Genomic DNA, 18,961 nt, shown 5'->3' with positions numbered 1-18,961 from the left:
GGCAGGGAACATCCTGGACAGGTCGCCAGTTTGTCGTGGCGCGGGGTGAACTTTATTACATTAAAATGTGAATGGGTTTGCTTTTAATTCTTGTTTACTTGTTTGTTTGTACACATATTTATTTTACACTTGGAAAAAAACAAGGAATTTGGAACACTCCACCTGCACTGTTCAGGACTCAGGTATTTATCTCTGAGCTTCACACAGGTTGAAGCTTTGACTAAAGATGAAGATCGATTTTAAGGAAGTGAATCTGATCGTTCAAAATGAACTAATATCGACAATCATAACAACAGACTATGAAATGCATCGAATCATTGTCCCACTCCAATCATGGATGCATCCGAATGAAGCGGGGCAGGGAGCCTGTGGCCAGCTGATTGTAGCATGTATGTCACAGCTACAAGCTTTTCACAATAGCCTTTTTTCATCTGCTCCCAATTCACGATTTGAAGAAAGAAATATTCAGATGCACAATTTAAAGATTCATTTCATGTATATCTGTTCTCCGTTGTCAGAAAAATGCCACACGATCATGTTAAAAAACACACCATTTTCATTGGAGTGAGTATTAAAGCCATAGAGTGAGTTGAACCTAACGGTCTATGATTATGTTGATTTGTTTTGTTACACTTTCTAATAAATTATTTTTATGGTTGATGGCAGCGCTGGGTGTTTCTCTGTCTGTGGGTTAAAAAAATGGCCAGTAAACAAACATTTCAGGTTGAAGTAATTTGATTTTACTTTAGGTATATAAAGTTTACATGATGTGATACCGCATTTGTTGCAGACGCAGCTCCAAAAAAAAACACACACAAAAAAAAAAAAAACGCAGCACCAGGAAGCTAACAGGAAGTCGCTGCTCAGTTCCCGGATGTGGACGTGGCACAGCGCTGCGGCAGTTCCGGCGAATGTCCGTTTCTGCCAACGAGAAGGGATTAGTGAGCAACACCCCGGGACGGCATCGGCTTCTTAGTTAGGTTTCACAGTTTGCCACCGTCAAACGATAGCCTTACTGTTTACAGCTTTTTGGAAGTAAGTTTCGTACCGGGTGAGTTTGCGTGTGTCACAGAGTTCCTTTGCTCAGTCAGTGGTGATCTTTGATTTCATCTCGTCTGCTAATGCTATTCATGCTAAAGGCGCAGCTAACTGCCCCATGAAGAGAAAGGAGGTTATTAGCCTAGCTGGCTAACACTAACAGCAGCTAACTCAAGTTGCTCCCAGCTGATTTCAACTCCACTGCTGTCATGGTTAAACCGGGTTCTGGCGTTAGCTTGCTAGTTAGCTGTCACTCATGAAGACTTCGATCAATATAACTAGTATTTATGCCTGTTTATTAAATATTAGTGGTTTATACTAGTAGCATGGTTAAAGTCCCCCCGTTTTAGCTGTTAGTGTCACTTTATGTTGCTAATGTTAGCTTGCTATCCGGCAATACTTTCTCCTCGGGTTTGCTTGAGCAGATGGAATTTTCTTTTTTCTTTTCTTTTATAGTTTGGATTCTCCCAATGCAAACGTTGTCATAAATGTGGCTTTATTTATGTTTTTGGTCACCGTAACACACTTCCTAGGTGTGCAACAGAGATCATGGCAGAGTCTAGGAGGCCTAGCTGTATAGTTAAAGGTCTAGTGATTGTATTTCTTATTGTAGCACACACTGCTGAATTATTCAAAGGTCCCTCATAGTCTGGGTTTGTTAATTGGGTCTACACGGAAAGATGGGTATCGACTAACTTCAGATAGTAAACATAAAGACCTTTCTAGTAGTTCACCAGTAATCCTTGGTTTTAACAGATAAACAGCTGGATAAAAGTTGTCATAAATAAGTGTATCTCCATTAAGCTGTGTAAACACTGTCCTTTGGCAGACTTGAATAAACTCTACAAATAAGTTCCACTATGCTTATTTCTTTTATTTTTTTTTGTGCTTGGGTCTTGGGTTTTTTTAATTTGAAAACCAGAATTTCTTGTTAGTAAACCCAAAATTCTTATGAAAATTTAGAGTCATAGTGTTGTTTTTTCTAGAAACTCGGTTGCATTAAACTGACTTGTGACCCTTCAGTCATGTTGTGCAACTTTCGGATTTGTCATTTAAAGTTTATGGCATAAACAAAATTTTGCATTTTGGCTCATTCTTCCCCTTTAAAAAAAATTCTCAATAAGTTTAGTTTTTAACTATTTGAATGGTTTGAGTGTACTTGTTTAGAAAGTATTTGCTCTTTTGTCCCATGTCAATTCAGGAAGAGGGATGAACTGAGGATGAATGTAAACCAGCACACTCCAATGGCCCCTCCGTACGGCCAGCCCCAGCCCAGTTACGGGCAGCCTGGCTACGGTCAACCTACCTACGCTCCACTGGATAGCGGGTACCCTGCCCCTTACACACCCCACAACGGCCCTGCTTCAGCCTATCATCCTGGGATTCCCCCGCAAGGTTAGCAACAATCTCCAATTTCTGTTAGAATAAAATAAAGGCATTTATAACCCTTCATCAAATTAACAAACATTTTTTTTTAACCATTATTCATCGTGCACATGTGTGAGAAACAATCGGAGCCTGCGCATGCTAATCTAATCAGCCCTTCTTTCATTTTTTTCCTTTTCCATCTGACTCCTCATTTTTGTATTTGCTCTTACCCTTTTCTTGTATTTCAGGTTACTCTTCTTTCACAAGCTTTCCCTCTAAGGCTATGGCAGCAAACCCAATCTCTGATCCCTCTTCTCCTCTTGATTTAGGTAAACTGCCTCATCTGGCTGTTTTGTAGATCCTTTCCACATGTTTCCTGCAATCACAGATTTCTCGTATCCACAGTCATGTATTCCCCCCCCCCCCCCCCCCACTTTCCAGTCTAATTTCTTCAAAAACATGGAAGCTATGTGCAACAGCTATTTGGATTATTATTACAGTTTTAAGAATCCCTTCAATTCAACAAAATTGTTCAGTTCTGATTGGATATATCAGCATTCTACATTTTTGCGTGGATTGTGGTTTTTCAGTTTTGCAAATATCTTCTATCAAAAGAGGTATTTTATTTGTGTGTAATCCCCCCCCCTCTCTTGGATAAACTTTTTCTTATTTATTCCTTATTTGGAGGGCCTATATTATGCTATTCTTAAGCCTTTTTATAGTAAACATTATCCATGTATATGATAATATATTACCTTTGGCACACAAAAGAACACATTTTTTATTAATATTAGTTCTTTTCCTGAGTTCTTTTCCCACTTGGAAGTAAAACCACTCTTAGGCACAGGCTTTCGCTCCGTTTGGGTGCCGCCCATTTCACACATTTTCAGTCATAAATGTGTCAGAAATAAGATGGCTATCAGATCACATTATATTTTTAAAGAACACTGCCTTGCGATTTGTGGCGTATTAATGTGGAGCTTTCTGAAGTTTTAAGAGAAGAGGGATGAAAGTCGAACAATAACAAGTGATTAAGTATGAAAGGTCCTAAAGTGACAGGATTTCTGAGAGAGGACATGTGCTAAAATGTCTGGATGGCAACAGCAGGTCCGTTTAGTGCATTCTACCACTATTAAATACAAATGAGAAATTTGTCAAGGTTTTTTGTCCAAGACCCCAATGATGGGATGCTTTTTTGTTAGCATTTCACCTTGAATGAAGTAATGAAACATGTAGCTTATTTGAAAATCTTTAGTTTTTTTTCTATACTGTTAAATTGGATAATGGAACGGCTGCATTGATCTGTGCTGAGTTGACCTCAAACTATTCAATGTCCTACCAGATCATCGTGCCCTCCAAATAGTTGTTAACTTGTTTGTTAATGGTAAAGAAGCTGTTTTTTTAATGCTTTTTTGTTGTTGACTATATCTTGACATCACTGTTTTGGATTGGACTGATTGTCTTTTGATTAGCTTAGATGTAAATATTTGTGTCATGCATCTAATTGCCATAAATAGATTGAAACAAACTTTTCTCAATTTCAGATTTGTCTTTGCTCTGAGAAGAAAACTGTCGGACAAAATAAAAAAACAACAAAAAAACGAATGTACCCAGCAGTAGTTTAAATCAGATCAAACATGTTTGGCACATTTGCTTTCTATTGTTTACTTTCAATATGATTTATTTTCCTCTTTTCTTAAATGCTTGTGATTTTTCTCCCTAAGGTCCTGCAAGAGGGCCCCCCACCTCTGGACCCACTCCTGTCCAAGCGGCTTCACAGTATAATCAGCACAGTTCAGGTGACATGCAAAACGGACCCCCACCCGCGACACAAGCACCGCCCAGGTAAATAAACATTGAATATGTATTTTTTATTTAATACGTTTTTGTGTTCTTAAACATCTGTACTCTGGGCTTATTTAAATTTGACAGATTCAGCTTCAGAACGGATAAACACTGGATTTTTAAACTGTAAAAGCAGAAAGTTTCATTTGGTTCTGCTTAAAACCACCTAAAAGAAAGAGTTCTGCAAACTGTTTAAATTGAAATGTTAAAATGTGGAATTTTATTTTAATTCTTCAACATGAAAGAAAATGAATAAAATAAATTCATCATCTAATGCAGTGTTTTTCAACCTTGATCCTTGACAAAAATCCCACGGCACACCAGCATCCAAAAATTGAAAAAAGGAGAAACTCATAGTCTGTATTGATGGACAGTCCCTCCACAGTCTCACATGCATTTTTGTGACAATTGTGGCAGAAAAAGCTGGAAGTTGAAGCTGTTTTTTCTAAAAGATGTAATAAAAGTTAAGTTAGTTTTCCATACTAATTTTCAACTAAATTATTTGACATTTTACCCTGGTACCGGTAGTTGTTTTCCCCTCCAGTTTATTAACATGCAATTTTATGTAACCTCAAAAAAACAACAACAAATAAATTCTTTCTAAATAGTGATTTATTTTGGTTATATTTATTTCAATGTTAGCTCAAAGGCAACTGTAATTTTTGAACAATTATATGATATGTTTGATAAAAAGATTAACATTAAATTTATGTTTTCTGTAGCTACACAAAAAGTGAACATGTTGAAGTTTTATCAGTTTTTCTTGCATCTTAATCAAAGATGAAGTCTTTGAAAAATTTAACAAAAATGTTTTAGATGATTAAATTGTTTGAATTTAGTTTAATTGTGTCCGTTGGCCACTTCACTTTAATCCTGTTTCTTAAATGTTATTACTTCTTCTTAAGTTTAACATATAAAATAATCCAGAGAATATTAGGAAAGTGTTTCAGTTAGAAAGATGACTTGGACCAAACTCTGGGATGTTTGGCTGTTAATAAACACAAACCCTTGTGCTATCCTAGGCACTTTAACATTGTGAGTTGGGTCATCTAGACCAGTGTTTTTCAACCTTTTTTGAGCTAAAAGATGTAATAAAAGTTAAGTTACATACAAACTGTATGTTCGTTGTGGTTTCAATCCGTGTAACAAGGACGACTCATTGTACGCTGAGGCGCTGTCCCTTTAAGCCAATGCATCATGGGAGATGTAGTGTGAATACTGCGAGAAAACGGCAGAAAGACTTGCGTCTCTGAGCTTCATGGTTTTGTTCACTTGTTCCACGGTCTGATACTGGATTCTGTGGAAAGCTCCACCGCTAAAGACGAGCTTTAGCTGGTGTTTTTGTTGGAAATGAGTGAGTTATGAGCTAAATTGGAACAAGGAAGTTTAGACTTTAAACACTTCTGATTGGTCAGACTGATGACATGTGATTAAGCCTTCAAGAATGATTGGTGGAGTCGTGGAGACGGTAAAAGCTGCGGGACTTTTCATAAAACAGTTATAGCTGCAGGTAAATCGCGGTGCCGTCATTCTTATCAAAATGTCTTTAATAGAATCAATTAAACACAAAGAAAAAAGTATTTTATGATCTTTCATATTCCTAACTACTCAGTGTTTTATCAGGACCTGTTTGGATGAACAAAGAGCTGATTTACTGGAGATGGTTAATGTTTTTAGATCAGTTAATGAGGGCGATTTTCCACGGCACACTTGACCATCTCCCACGGCACACTAGTGTGCCGCGGCACACTGGTTGAAAAACACTGATCTAGACCCACTAGACAGTGCGCTAAACCTTTTTTCTTCAATGATTTGTGATCTTCACTGGTGTCCATGGATTACATGAAATCTTTCCACCTTTGTCATGGTAGGGAGAACACGTCAATGTAAGGGTGGGGTCATCTAAGATAGCACAAGGGTTAATGGAGAACTAAACTGTTGACCTCTGATTTCATCAAGAAGATTTAAAAACTGTATGTGTGTTTGTTGTGGTTTCAAAATGATTAACAGGGCAGATTCGTACACTGAGACGCTGTCATTTGAAGTGTAGTGCGATAGCTGCAGAAAGACTCTATTCTCTGAGCTTCATTGTTTTGTTCACTTGGTTCAAGTCAATAGTTGTCGGTGTTTTGTGTGTTTGCAGGCCTCCTGCGTCTCTGCAGTACAACCCGGGAGGTGTGAACATGTCTGCACAGCAGCCCTCTTTCCCACAACACTATGGCCCGCCTCCCACAATGCATCAGGTCACCAACCAAATGACTGGGATGCACATTTCGTCTGGGCCACCGACACCCGCAGGGCCGGGATATGGTAAGCATGGATTAGTGCTCTAAGGGTTTCACGTGTTCTGATGTTGACTCAGAATGCAACACGCTACATTCACGCCGTCCTCTGCAACGAGTGTTCAAGTTCAAAACTTTTGCGTTCACGCAAAGCTGCACACTTTTTTAATACAGTTTTTGGGCTCTTCTTACAAAATGATCGGCCGTTGAACGCGCGTCGAAAGTCAAACCAGGTCGAACTTCGACCAATCAGGAACTCAGATTTGGTAGTGATGCATGGATGGTGTCTGTTTTTATAGATGGAATTGCCAACCGTTTGAAAATTGATTTTGGAGGAGAAATAAATGCGTGCGCTTTGTGCTCGGCCAGAATTCTATGACACCAAGTCTTTCAATTATCGGAATAAAGCTGTGAAAGAAAAGTCCTGAAGCAAGTGTCGTGAGATTTGACCCGCTATTTCCAACTATATGTGGTGGGCATGAGCCAGTAAACTGTAGCAAAACATAGAAGCCTCCCTGCTTGTCCAGTGTTTCTGAATGGTGGGAACGTAGCTTTAGACATTAACAGCATCTCTTTGACAGTAGAGGTCCTGTTACACCATAACACTGTATTCTCTTTACAGCTCCGCCCCCCAGCTCCCAGCCTCCAACCAGTCATTATAGCGCTCCACCGCAGCCCTCTTATTCCCAGTCCCACCCCCCTGCATCCTCTGCTCCGTCCCAGCTGCCACCTTCTAGTGCTCCTGCAGGTTCTCAGCAATATTATCCAAGCTCTGCGCCTCCTTCTCAACAGCCAATCAGTTCTCTCCCCCCCACCTCTCAGCAACGGTTCGTCTCTCCAGGTCAACCTCAGCATACTTTTCCTCCCTCCTCCACCTCCTACGCTGGTCCGGCCCCTCCACCCACTCAACCTGCTTCTACCCCAGTGACCCAGACACAGCCGCCCTTCCTTCCACATCAGCCCCCTTTCTCCTCAGCACCTGGTGGTCAGCCCCCTGCTTTCACCACTGGGCCACCCCCACCCGCCCAGGGATCCTTCCCACCTCAAGCGCCCCCACCTTCATCACAACCAGGTTCCTTTCCTCCTCCCTCCTCAGTTTCCTCTGGGCAGTACCCTAGCTCTATGCCGCCACCACAGCAGCCTCCTCAATCTCAGCCACCCACCTACCACCCAGGCCCCCCACCTCCCCAAGCCCAAATGCCCCCCACATCCATTGGTCAGAGTAACCATCAGCCTCCAGGACCCCAGGGCCCGCCAAGCCCTACAGGGCCTCTTCAGCAGCCTCCTCTTCAGCAAGGGATGCAGACTGGTTACCCTCCGCAGCATAATGGTGAGAAGATGATTAGAAAGAGATATCAGTGAGAAAGGATTCCTCAGCATGACTCATCAGTTGTGGTGCCCTCCTCAGGTGCGTTTGGGCAGCCAAGAAGCCCTCAGCCTGGTTATGGAGGTCCTTATCAAGGACAACCCAACTACGGAGCTCCAGCTCCAACTCCACAGGCCCAGAAAAGACTCGACCCAGACGCCATTCCAAGTCCAGTAAGCCACCTTAGTGCATGTACTGTTCTCCCACCAATGTTCTGGTTCTGACCCGTGCACCACTTCACTGTTTTTCTAAGCTCCATAAATTAAACTGAATCCTTAAGCAGTTGAGCAAAGGTGTGACAATATTTTAATGACTGGTGACAACTTCAGAATAAAGATTCCTAATTTAAATACTATCAGTTTTTCCTTTCAAAATAAACATCTAGCTGTCATAGGATTTGTGATTTTTATATCGATTTTATCAAATACATAATCATCTTAGTTTTGAGCCAGATTTTCTTGGAATATAATGTACTTTTGAAAAGTTAGGACAACATCAAAATGTTGTTTTTTTTTTGTGCTCAGCTTGAAATACCACCATGGACTGAATCTGCTTTGCTGCTAAATTTAAATCTAATTTAAATCTACTTACACTCAAACTGCTGAAGCTCTAATCTATAACCAGCACTGACCTGTTTGTGAGATTCTGAGCAGTCTTGCTGTGGCCTTTCTTCTCTCGTACCTTTTTTTTGTAATCTTTGTATTTATTTATTTTGTCCTGTTCACACAAATTTGCTGGACAAACATTTGAATATAAAGCAAGCATCTGACATGCCGCCTGTGCAGAAATCAAGACATAGAATAGACCCAGATGCTATCCCCAGCCCAGTAAGTTTCCTGTGTGCTTGTCTTCGTTCTCTTCATCCTGTCACTTCTGCCTGGTTGCACTACACCCCCTCCCCCCTCCGTGCTTTTCTGCTCCCCCCCGTACCCCCCGATAAATTTGGTAAAATGGACCACCAGCACTAAACCTGAGATGTGTGTCTAAACAGTTTCAGACTCAACGTTTTCCAATTCAGAGGACTTTTCTGTTGTATGGAAGTTTGTTTGGGTTAATTTGAAGACAAAGTAACATTGTGACAGTGTTAATATGACCAATAAATACATTGATCTACAGTTTAACAGTACAAAGCTGTTCAAGGTGGGCCTTCTTTTGACTGAGGCAGAGTTGGAGGTTAAGGTTTGTGTCTTGGAGTTGCCGGCAGGTGTAGCTGCTGCACTATCTATTTTACATAGCGGCTTAGAACAGCTGACAGATCAGGCAGTAAAGAGTTGCTGTGTTTGTTCACACGCTGCAAGGAGTGATCGAGGAGTTTCCTGCTCTGCATCGCTCTACAGGGCCGTGCAGAGGTGTTGCAAGCTAGAAATCAAGCTAACCTGCCTTTCCTGAACAGCAAAGCACTGCTCATAACGCAGCTATAATGGCCACGTTTTGGCCAGATCCTTGTTCGCTGCTAAAGCTCGCCAGGCTGGATGTAGATGAAGAACATCCGGATGTCCTGAAGCGTCCTCCTAAATACAGGAATAGAATCTTGTGTGTCTGCTGTAGATGTTAATGAGTCCATCAGGATGTGGGGAGTCTCTTTAGCTCGATATGCTGGATCTAAAGCTGTCCTTGGATCCGCCTTGATGCAGATTTTTCCAATGCTCTAGTGGATTGGAAGTTTGTTCTAGATGGTTGGGATTTCAACATTTCAGTTTAATTCTGAAATTCTGAAAAAGTCATTCCTGATGGGCTGTCAAACTAGTTTTCCCTCTTAGAAAGTATTTTCCCAAACGTCATACTGTTTTGTTTCGTCTTTTTGTCTTAGAGCTGACATTGACAGATTGAATTAGATGGTTAAAAATAGTGCGCATTTCTTACTACAGCTTGTGTGTTTATTGGGGAGATGCAGCTCCTTGTTTTGCCTCCTTGACCTAAAACATGGATTGATCCTCCTGTTCTGAACCCTGCATGCCAGCTTGCAGCATTTAACCTGCTCACAGATCCTTGTATTGAAGGCTCATCTTTACAACCCTGTTCTGTTCAAAGGATTTGGTTTTGTGACTTTGTCGACAGTGTGAGCATGACCCTTCACCCTGGCTCTTCCCAATGAGAAATCATTGTTTCTGTTGAAGATGTTACTAATCTGCATGCGGACTCTCCTCCTGCATGGCTGTTTCATGTTCCTCTTTTAGGCGGGATGAGATCTGGGCTGGGACAGTGTGTCTGTACCTCTGGACCTTCACTCCAGGTTGAACTCTCGTGTTGCTTCTCGTTTATCTAGATCCAGGTAATAGAGGACGACAAGGCCAAGACCACCGAGCCGTTCACAACAGGGGTCAGGGGTCAGGCTCCGCCTCTTGTCACCACCAACTTTCAGGTCAAAGATCAAGGTTTGTTCCACTTTTCTTGCTCGTTCATCCAGTCAGGGTTTGAATCCCTGTTTACCTCTAAGCCCAACCTCTATCTGAGGGTTTCTAAAAGGACTCATTATAGCCACAGGTAGGATGTTTAAAGAATTTAATGAGTAATGATGCTACATTATCATCTAAATCAATTTAAATATAATCCTTTAGAATGAAATTAAAAGTTGAAAAGTCTGTAAACTGTGTAAGAGTTTTAAAACATCTATAAATATTGTAAAAATAAGGATGTCTACTTTGCTGATTTCACCTAACAGGTTATTTTTAGAAGGTGATTCCTGCGATAAACATGGGAACTAACTGATCAGAAAAAACGTTATTTATTTGTTTTTACCTGGTGTGGCTGTGAAAGAAACACTCATGGATGACCTGCTGGTTTGTAGGGAACGCCAGCCCGAGGTTTGTTCGCTGCACGGCTTACAACATGCCGTGTACCGCCGACATGGCAAAGCAGTCCCAGGTGCCGCTGGCTGCCGTCATCAAGCCCCTCGCCATCCTGCCGCCTGATGAGGTCGGTGCTTTCCCCTTCTCTTAATTTTCTGAGCTGGAGCTGGACTTTTTGTTGCATCCCTTTTTCAAACAGAGGAAAGTTTAAGTCTGGGTGCGGCGAATGAAGTCTTTTATGGATTGTCACCGCTTGTTCTTCAGGAATGAATCACACTTGCCAGTTAAATGTTCTGATAGTTTTTTTTCTTCTACATTCACTGAATTCCTCTCCAGACCCCTCCATACTTGGTGGATCACGGCGAGGGAGGTCCAATCCGCTGCAACCGATGCAAGGCCTACATGTGTCCATATATGCAGTTCATTGAGGGAGGTCGCCGCTTCCAGTGCAGCTTCTGCAGCTGCGTCACAGAGGGTCAGTCCGTGTCCACGTGACATCCCCAAAAGTCTGAGCTGGGACATTTTTTTTTAACCGGCTTGTTCTGTGCTTTGTCTCTTGAAGTGCCACCACATTACTTCCAGCATCTGGACCACACCGGGAGGCGCGTGGACTGCTACGACCGGCCAGAGCTGTCACTGGGCAGTTACGAGTTCCTGGCCACCGTCGACTATTGTAAGGTAAGACCTGTGATCCGGGTCCTCTCTGGACCTGCAGAAACGGTTCATTGGAAAACAAATTGCACTGCATAGATCCGGTTCTGTGTTCATATCGCAGGTGAAGGAACCACAGGTCATTTGTTTCTTAGTGTTTAAAGATGTCTTATTAGTTTGTACCAGCCTGAATTAGTTTTAAGAAAATAAAGTAAAAATGCAAATGGTACCTCCACAAAGCCCAGGGTTTTTTTTATTTTCTGAATCAACTCTTTGACACCTATCTGTCTTTGAATTTGCGCGTCCAGTTCCAAGCAGCGTGTTTTGTGTGTCAAAGCCCATCCAGAGTTAAAATGTCTGCACAAGAAGATGCGTCGCGTTAACCAATCAGGAGCTCTGCTCTGATCATGTGATTAGCGGCTGGAGTCCAAAACCAACATGGAGGAGAATCTGATCGTTCCTGAACTTTATGATATTTTTTTTATTTGCATCGAGACAACAATAAACTGGACTATTGGACTATTCTGGGACAGCGCTTCTTCAAACTGGGCCGTACGTCTGCTCAAAGCGTCCGTCATTCAGATGCAGCTCCTGCAGCAGATGGGTAACCTCGCCGTACTGGACGAGTCTCTGAATGATCTCCTGAACTCAGACATGGAGACGTGTTTACCAACGCCTTTGCAGAGCCCTCCAGAATAAATTAACCATCATCCACGTCTCCCGTGCTCTCATGTAGCAATCAGGCTGAAAACCTTTAATCGTGGCTCCTCCCACACGCGTCTGAAGGATCAGGTTCATGAACACATTTTTGGACGAGCGTTGAGCAGCGAGTTTGACATCAAGAGGGAGACGGCAGATGCATTTTTAGCGCATACTTCATGTTCAGTGTGGTTGCAGCGTTACAAGTAAACAGGACGTTACAGTTGTGTTTATCTCATTTTACTGACTGTGTCTGCAGTTGCCTTAAGGACACGCGTGTTTGATCATCTCTGCTATGGATGAAATAAATCACACGACAGCCTTGAGTGAAGAAATAAAGTTCCTTAACAAAATCATCTATGAACAGGAAACAATCCTACAATCTGTTTTACTCTTAACTCAAGTGTTCCTGTCTGTAACAGAACAACAAGATTCCTCAGCCTCCAGCCTACATCTTTCTCATTGATGTGTCCTACAATGCTGTGAAGAGCGGCCTAGTCAGCATCATCTGCCAGGAACTCAAGAGTCTGTTGGATCATCTGCCCAGGTACTCACTTATGAAGGGACAAACAAAATTAAAGATGAGAGCAGGTTTCAAAGTTAAAAAAAGGAAAATAATTGCTAAACAGGTCAATTAATGATCACCTGCCCAACTGCTCATGTGTTTTTTAACCATCCTGACATTTTTTTAAACCTTTTCATCGGCCAGGGAAAACCCGGAAATGGACTCTGTGATCCGAGTGGGGTTTGTCACCTACAACAAAGTCCTGCACTTCTACAACGTAAAGTCCAGTCTGGCCCAGCCCCAGATGCTGGTGGTGTCTGACGTGTCGGACATGTTTGTGCCCCTGCTGGATGGCTTCCTGGTCAATGTGAACGAGAGCCGACAAGTTATCGAGAGGTGTGCAGGCCTTCCCTGATGGATGCACACGCGCTCTCCGTGAGCAGCAGATGGCTTGATTTTTATGCCGCGCTGCTGCTGTTTTTTCAGTTTGCTGGACCAGATCCCAGAGATGTTTGCTGACACCAGGGAGACGGAAACGGTCTTTGGACCCGTCATCCAGGCAGGCCTGGAGGCACTCAAGGTACACGGATGTTGTTCTGATTCCCTATCATCTGTAGTTGCAGAAATCAGATTCAGTGAATCAGAAAGAAGACTTCTGCTACACTAAAGCTCCACTTTAGCTTTATTTATTGCTGGAAATAAAGTTTGAATGTCAGTTTTCTTTTTTCTAAAGGTTTTTTTACAATAAATCTCTAAAAAAAATGCAATCAGTAACTTCTAGCTGTAAGAAAATATTTGGGAACGGCCCATAGCATCAAAATACACATCCATGAGATTCTGATGGCGTTTTGTGTCACGCCTTCAGGCTGCCGACTGTGCAGGGAAGCTGTTTGTGTTTCACACTTCTCTGCCCATCGCCGAAGCTCCAGGAAAACTCAAAAACAGAGAAGATAAGAAGTTGATCGGCACAGACAAGGAAAAGGTAAGCGACACCAAATCATTTCCTTTCAGCTCACGCCCTCCTCACTCACCGCCCCCCCCTTCCTGTCTCCTGCAGTCGCTTTTCCAGCCGCAGGCGGGGTTCTACAACAACCTGGCTAAAGAGTGCGTTACTCAGGGTTGTTGTGTGGATCTTTTCCTTTTCCCAAATCAGTATGTGGATGTTGCAACGTTAGGGGTGGTCCCCGTATCCACAGGGGGTTCAATCTACAAATACACCTATTTCCAGGTGAGCACATTTATTAAAACAGCTACTTACTTGGTTGAGCGAAAAAATCTTTTAAATCTGTAGAAAAGAACGGAAAATTCTCCGTAATGCAGATGTTTTTTCTTCTTTCCAGGCTGAGTCCGATCAGGAGCGATTCCTGAACGACCTTAGACGAGACGTTCAAAAACCGGTCGGCTTTGACGCCGTTATGAGGGTGCGAACCAGTACAGGTGAATCTCCAGCCCCTTTGGGATTCTTCGTGGGGAATAAAGGCTTTTTCATGTGGAATTTCTGAAAATCTCGTCTTTTGTTCTTCAGGAATCCGAGCAACCGACTTCTTCGGCTCCTTTTTCATGAATAACACCACAGACGTGGAGCTGGCAGGCCTGGATTGTGACAAGGCCATCACTGTTGAGTTCAAACATGACGACAAACTCAGCGAGGAGACGGGGGCCCTCATGCAGGTGTGTAGCACCGCACAGCAATCATGAACTCACGTCTTTCATGGATTTCAACAGACTTTCTGTCATAAAGATCCACTCCGATAACAATGTGTGTTTCTAACGTGTTCCTTCCATTTCTCTGATGATGGAGGACTTTCTTTTTTTTTAAATTAAGCTCAAAATCACACTTCTGAGTATTTCTTTATCCAGCTCAATGTGAATTTGGAGGAGACGAAAAAATGCTATTTGGAAAAGATTGTATATGTGACGGAGAAAAGACGCCGGGCGGGCCACAAGCTCCCTGCTCCGCTCCAGCAGCAGGAACAAGCTGGAAAGCTGAGAACCTCTGATTTCACAAGCATTTGCTTTCCGGCAGTGTGCTGTGCTCTACACCAGCTGCAGCGGTCAGAGGCGTCTGCGCATCCACAACATGGCGGTCAACTGCTGCTCCCAGCTGGCTGACCTGTATCGCAACTGTGAGACGGACACCATCATCAACTTCCTCTCTAAATACGGTTGGTTCACCAATAATGGGTACATTTGAGTTTGTTTCTTTTAATGGCAGTTGAACAATAAAAACAAGGGGATGTACATTTTAATGTGTCAGCAGGAATTATTGCAGGGTATCTATTAAAATAGGACCTGCCTGTTTCATGTTAAGTGTTTGTATCTTCCTGCTAACACACGTGTGTTTTGCTGTTTTTGCAGCTTTCCGAGGCGTCTTGAATAACCCCACGAAGGCAGTGAGGGACACTCTGGTCAACCAGTGCGCTCAGATTCTGGCCTGTTATAGAAAGAACTGCGCTAGTCCTTCATCTGCGGGACAGGTACTTCAGGAACAAAGTCCATGCTAGTCCTCCTCTCCTGTTAGGAGATTCCGACTCGTCTTTTTGGTTTGGTCACTTCTGTGGAGTTTTTTATTTTATTTTTTAAGTTCAAGTTTTGTTTTTTTTATTTGCTGTTTCACTTGTGAAAGATTTAGAATAAGGAAATCAGTATAGCACCTTTTATCAATAATCAATTCTGAAACATTTTATGCAGGTTATTACATTCAACTGGATTTCTTTAGCAAAGTTTCACTTTTGTGGCTTTTTTTGGTCACTTTTACAGTCAAGATTCAAAAGTACGGTATTAGTTTGGTTTTTTTCCAACTTTTTATCTTTTTATAGGATGAACTGTTTCCCATCATTCAGTGCAAGTCATATCTTCCATTAAGCTTTGCAGCTTTTGTAATTTAAAATCAGATTTTGGGGTTTAAGTTGTTTATCTTAACTTTTCTGGCTGAAAAAAATCCTTTTTTTTTTTTGTTAAGGACTTCTGTTTCTTTGAAAAGCTTAAAAATGTTATAGTTTCAGATTTTTAGAATTAAGTTCTGTTTTTTTTCTTTCAAATTTGTGTCGCATCAATTCGAATAAGAATTGCAAAAATAGTTGCTAAAATCGTTGAGTTAAAATTGACTCAAACTAGAACAAAAATCCTCGTCTCTACTGGCACATTTGGACATTTGACTAACTCTTGATGTGGTGGATGTGTGTTTTTCTTTTCAGCTGATTCTTCCTGAGTGCATGAAGCTACTTCCTGTTTACCTGAACTGCGTTCTGAAGAGCGACGTTCTGCTGCCGGGAGCTGACGTCTCATTGGACGACAGGGCTTACCTCAGGCAGCTCATCAGCTGCATGGACGTCGCAGAGACGCACGTCTTCTTCTACCCCCGACTGCTGCCGCTGGTTAGAGCACAGACACAGATCTGTTCTAAGAACTTTGACATCAAATGTAAATTGACTCCACCTCTGAGCTATTTCTATCCATGAGGTGGATTTGAATACTTTTCCGGAGGCCATGGTCGGCTCAACAACAACACTCTTTTAGAGATCAGAACAATAGCGCCCCATCCAAACATTTAGCTTTGAACTGAGCGCACAACGGCAGGAGTTGGGCGCCTTAAACAGACCGACCCCGCTGTGTTTTCCTCCCAATCAGTGTGGACACAGAAGTCTGTGTCCTTATGTGACCGGCTGAGCAGGATCACATCTGCAGGACTTACGCAGGCGTCCATCAAGGGTCTGAAACGGACTCCATGAGACCAGCGGCTTAAAATCTTCCTTCCTTTTACTCGCACGCTCAGTGTTTGGAATGTTTTCTAAACTAATGGTAGTAATTGTAAAAAAAAAAAAAAAAAAAAAAGGTTATTGTCAATAATTCTTTTTTTTTTTCCATGTAAAGCTTGTTGCTTCAGGTTGAGATCTTTTTCTGAAGGGAGAATTTCTGTTGAACCCGCAGGTGAAGTTGGAAAGTGGGGCGTTACCCGTGGCAGTGAGGGACTCGGAGGAGAGGCTGTCCAAAGGCGGAGTCTACCTCCTGGAGACGGGGCTCCACCTCTTCCTGTGGGTGGGGGCCAGCGTCCAGCAGGAGCTGCTCCTCAACATCTTCGGCACGCCGAGCTTTGGTCAGATCGACTCCAGCATGGTGAGGGTTGATGGACATGCACCTGGACCAGACTTCTTCTAAATTTTTCAGCCAATTAGCTGTTTTTGATGTATAAATTAGAAACTTCACATAAACACAAAGTATTTGTGGGGTTATTAGTTTATTACTTTTACTATTCTAGTTTTTAGGCAAAAGCTTCTTGTCTGAATGTTGCTTTGTGTTTCAGACGAGTCTGCCGGTTCTGGAGAACCCGATCTCTCAGAGACTCCGAGAGATCATCGACTCCTTTAGAGCACAGCGATCGCGATACATGAAGGCAAGATGTCACTTTTTCTTTTCTCCTGTTTTTATTGTTTTCAAAGGGTTCAGCTGTTTTTAGACAAATTCATTTAAACATTTGAAATCTAAACCTTTTTTTCCACATTTGTGTTTGATAAAAAAAGAAAAAGAAAACCCACCTCCAAGCAGATTTTAAAAAATGATATTTAGAGATATTTCATGTCCTACGGGGACAAAACATACATACTGATATGTGTGTGAGATTTAGTCAAAAATGCATATTTTAGAAGAGATTCTATTCTGCTGGACAAAAAATAGTCTTTTTGGTGTTTTTAACATGTTCGCATTTCTGATGGAGGACATATGTAAAGAAAATGAAGCTAAAAGTTGCATTTCTGAGTATTTCTTTATTACTATCATTATCTTTATTGTTAATGCTTTTAAAACAGATCAAAAGAGGATTGGAGTTTAAAGTAGAAGCAGACTATATTTCAGTTGGGCTTTAATAATGAATCCCAACATGTTTTTTTTTGCTGTCCTCCTTAACTTTTACTTTAAATGTCAAAAAGATCTAGCTGTTTGTTCCTCAGTAACCCCGCCTCCTTTTGCGTCTCAGCTGATCCTAGTGAAGCAGGAGGACCGAGCCGAGCTGATGTTCAAGCACTTCCTAGTGGAGGACAAGAGCGCCAGCGGGGGAGCGTCATACGTGGACTTCCTGTGTCACATGCACAAGGAGATCCGCCAGCTTCTCAGCTAGGCCCACAGACCGTCTCCAAGGTTCCCCCACCACAGACAAAGCCCCGCCCCCTCAAAGACCCCCCTCAACGTGTAAAAGAACCGCATCAACTAAAAGCCCTCCCTGCTGTCTGGCAGATAACACTGTGTTTGATAGAGCGTGTGAGGGAGGGAGGGAAACTGACCAGGAAGGGTAACGTGTAAATAAACAAAGATACATTTATGTAAACAACAGAGGTAAGAGTAAAGGAGGTGGCTGGTGTTAACTGTACTTCTACTGTATGTAAGACTAGCACTGAAAGGCTTTTTGGGAGCATAAAACATCCTGGACTTGTTTTATATGAATGAATCCAATCCAATGAAATCCATAAAGTTGATTTTAATCATTGATTTGTCTCTTAATCACTAAAGTCATGGCCTTAGCGACCGCTGCTCCAATCATTCATGTGATCCTTCATGTGTTTTGATTTTGAAACGATCTGCCCCCCGTCCCTTCTTTTTTTTTGAAATCCTATCATGTCTTCAGGAAGCTTCTGCATTCGGGGTCAAACGGAAGTTCGAATTCCACCATTTCTTTATATTGACAAAAGAAATGACGTCAAATCCCTTTTTCTTACAGTGCAGCTGTCTGCCTCTGATCTCTGGATTCCAATGACTATACTCTGAGAAATATTAGAAAAAAAAGAAATTCTTTGGGGCGTGAGGGCTTCGGTCGACGCAAACGCCTCCATAAACACATTCTGGAATTAGCTATCGTGGTGGTCGTGCAGACTTTATATCGGTGTGGCGTGAAAACTGCATTCCTGTGAGGTTAGATCAGAGCGCAGAATGAAGCAGGTGAATCAGCTTGAGCTGTCTACACTGATGCTTTGAACATAAAATATGTCATCTGTACAGAATTCATAGAAAATAACCCTTTTAAAGACCCCGCCTGAGTAGCCTGGGCTGTTTTCTGTCACAATCGATGGAAAAAATGAGATTGTGGCATTTAGAGAACGACGGGCTTTTGATACATACTTCTGTGTGAATGTGTGGTCGGTCCTGGTGAATTTCTGGCGTGGAACAGAGGGATCAGCCAGCACACGCACACTCAACCGTCTTCATTCATCACATTCTGTTCCTTTTTTAATTATTGACTTTGTGTTCGTGTGTGTGTGTGTGTGTGCGTGCGCTGCCCTCTGTTCCGTTTTTTTGTGTTCACTGATTCTGCTTGACCCACCGTATGGACTGTAATCCTAATTTCTCCTTTATTTTATTTTTTTTCTCTTTAATTTTTTCCCCCCATTGCCTCTTGGGACTGCTAATAAAAGGATTGTTCAAAGTGAAA

At 42.2% G+C, this 18,961-nt stretch overlaps 1 protein-coding gene across 8 annotated transcripts; it reads left to right on the top strand.

The window, feature by feature from the left end:
• Positions 1-783: 783 nt before the first annotated feature.
• On the top strand, positions 784-18,961 carry sec24c (SEC24 homolog C, COPII coat complex component). 8 transcript variants are annotated; one of them, XM_020712290.3, is made up of 25 exons: positions 879-1,035; positions 2,240-2,433; positions 2,655-2,735; positions 4,131-4,251; positions 6,395-6,561; positions 7,156-7,863; positions 7,942-8,072; positions 8,658-8,726; positions 10,166-10,274; positions 10,688-10,815; positions 11,025-11,163; positions 11,251-11,366; positions 12,461-12,585; positions 12,748-12,939; positions 13,030-13,123; positions 13,409-13,525; positions 13,601-13,771; positions 13,884-13,980; positions 14,069-14,214; positions 14,570-14,708; positions 14,902-15,020; positions 15,741-15,920; positions 16,474-16,659; positions 16,847-16,936; positions 17,516-18,961. In XM_020712290.3, exons 2-25 carry the CDS (start codon positions 2,259-2,261, stop codon positions 17,654-17,656), a joined length of 3,741 nt encoding a protein of 1,246 aa, XP_020567949.1. In that variant the 5' UTR covers positions 879-1,035; positions 2,240-2,258; the 3' UTR covers positions 17,657-18,961. The 8 variants fall into 8 exon arrangements, with proteins under 8 accessions (XP_011486594.1, XP_078794065.1, XP_011486592.1 ...); XM_020712291.3 differs by having other exon boundaries at positions 900-1,051; XM_078937939.1 differs by lacking the exon at positions 8,658-8,726 and having other exon boundaries at positions 832-1,051.

This window comes from Oryzias latipes, chromosome 19 (genome assembly GCF_053564925.1).
Source record: "Oryzias latipes strain Hd-rR chromosome 19, Olatipes_Hd-rR_3.1".
NCBI classification, from domain to species: Eukaryota; Metazoa; Chordata; class Actinopteri; order Beloniformes; family Adrianichthyidae; genus Oryzias; species Oryzias latipes.
The sequence above is the reverse complement of the archived record's forward strand: the minus strand, read 5'-3'. Positions and strand labels throughout refer to the sequence as shown.